Genomic DNA, 2,309 nt, shown 5'->3' with positions numbered 1-2,309 from the left:
ATTGTTTTTACTATTTCGTATTTTATGTTTTTATGTTAAATCCTACTTCACCGTTCAAAAGTTTTAGATTATTAAGATTTAAATTAAATGTAATATATATATATATATATATAATTTACTTATTAGTTTGGTCACATGGACTGATTATATGAATGTAACAGTCACAGCGCCACCAACTGGCAGCAGGAAGTGTGTCACTTTGAAACACACTTTGAAATTTCTTATATTTACCTGAATTGTTTCAAACTTGGTCAGAATGATGTCAAAACACGGCTGATGTAAAACTGCAAAAGGATTCTTGATATTTTCAATAGTGTTGCCAGGGTAATGCATCAAACTTTAATACTATTTTTGTGTGTTGTTGAGGCTCATAGCATTTTTAAAATGTAATGAAATTCAGCACACACATCAGAGTTGTTGACTGTCAGTCGTATTTGTGTGGAAGGGGGGCTCTGTAACGCCACTTTTGACTGAAGTGATGGGGTTAGTTTGACCTACAGTCACCAAACTCGGTATATATATTGTTCTCATCAAGCCGGACAACTTTCTAATTTACAGTCATTAGCTCCAAACCAAAGGAAGTCGGCTATTTGGTTTAAATGTGGAGTTTTTTTTTTTTTTTTTAAGTGTAGGCTCTGAATTTTTAAATACTCCTCCTAGAGTATTCATATGATTCTCACAAATCTTGGTCAACATTATTGCAAGACATTGAAGATGGTAAATTGTGAACAGATTTTTGATATCTTTCACAGTGTTGCCATGGTCAGGGATTAAAAGAAAGAGTCTCATATCTTAAGTGCATTGTCTAATATACTGTAGATTAAATTGGTGTTGTATGTTTTCTTATGAAGGCTGATGGATGTGGTTATTGTGGCTCATGATGTGTAGTGTCACATACAACACATTTTTAAATATTCTTATATTAACTGCTTAAATGCACATGCGCACCATGCATTTTGATAAATCAACCGTATGGTGGTGGCCCTGTTGTGTTTGGGCCCAACATTGCTGCATGCAGCTACTTTTTAAATGTTTTTTTTTTTGAACATTTTCTCTCAAGAGTGGAAGCAGAGCTGTGTTATTTTGAGTTTTTGAAATTCAGAGTCTATTATTGTACTTATATTTTTCTACATTAATTTATTGCATATTTTGAAAGTAACTTTGATTCGTCACTGACGTGTTACGCTCCATACTGTAAAAAACTTCACCTTAAATTAACCAATTATTTCACCATCAGTGACAAAATAGCTTTCTCCATAACACTTTCTCTAAAACAGATGAGAAATGTAACATTCAGTTATCGATTTTTGATGAGATGTTGTTTCTCTTACAGAAAGTACTGAGGATGAGTTTGAAATATCCTTTGTTTGTCACCGGCCTGATGATCTGGACATACTACAGGAAGAGACTGAATTCAGCAAGAAAGAGCTGCAGTTCCTCTACAGGGCCTTCAAAAATGTAAATGTTGCTCTACTTACATAGATTAAATGAGGAAAGTCAGTACATTAGCTGGGAATATCACCCTTTGTGTGCCACAAATAATTGTCACTTTATTTCTCTAATTCATAATTATAATTTACATTTCTTTCTTTCTTTTTCTGAAAGACATAATTAATTGCATATTGTATTACGTTGAAGGTTTTTGGCCACAATGGTGTTTTATAGTGTTTGATTTAAGATCTGTTGTGCATTTCAGGAATGTCCCAGTGGAGTGGTGACTGAAGATGTGTTTAAGATCATTTACTCTCAATTCTTCCCACAGGGAGGTAAGACAGAACATATATATATATACTGTATATATTGTAATCTTTTTGTTAATAATATAATGTTAATTAAACTTCAGATAATTATCAATGAATGCCTATCTTTACCTCATGCTGAAGGCCTAGACCCCTTGGCTCTGATTTTTAGGGGTCCAAGCACTGAAGATGCTGGAACCCAGTTGTTTAAGCTAGAATTTTACTATTGGTTTGTATTTTTAAAAATTCTCCAAATGTGTTTGAATCAAAAACTTTAAATAGATCTCAAACTTGGCGGGAGGATCCAAAATCCCACCCACTACTCACAAACACACTCTGGGTGACTCTAAAACAGGCACTTTTACATTTGTGCTCATATCTACACAACCATATGGTCTAGAATCAAAATGATTCCTTTCCTCTTAGTCGCTGACTACACAATGGATATCTATAAATTCCATTTGCATCTATAATATCTATCTATCTATGTGTGTGTTTGTGTGTGTGACCCTGGAGCACAAAAGCAGTCTTAAGTCGCTGGGGTATATTTGTAGCAATAGCCAAAAATAC

General features: G+C 34.0%; 1 protein-coding gene across 1 annotated transcript in view; it reads left to right on the top strand.

Annotated features, from left to right (window-relative positions):
- Positions 1–1,315: 1,315 nt before the first annotated feature.
- LOC107709369 (Kv channel-interacting protein 2-like) overlaps positions 1,316–2,309 on the top strand; it is a gene marked incomplete at both ends in the record, with an annotated part of 3,286 nt that continues 2,292 nt past the window's right edge. The window contains 2 exons of the mRNA XM_016513830.1: positions 1,316–1,458; positions 1,697–1,766. Coding sequence (XP_016369316.1) covers positions 1,316–1,458; positions 1,697–1,766 — 213 coding nt within the window. The remainder of the gene's footprint in view (positions 1,459–1,696; positions 1,767–2,309) is intronic.

This window comes from Sinocyclocheilus rhinocerous, unplaced genomic scaffold (genome assembly GCF_001515625.1).
Source record: "Sinocyclocheilus rhinocerous isolate Xijiao unplaced genomic scaffold, SAMN03320098_v1.1 scaffold14906, whole genome shotgun sequence".
In the NCBI taxonomy this organism is placed as follows: domain Eukaryota; kingdom Metazoa; phylum Chordata; class Actinopteri; order Cypriniformes; family Cyprinidae; genus Sinocyclocheilus; species Sinocyclocheilus rhinocerous.
This window is presented reverse-complemented; position numbering and strand designations above follow the sequence as displayed.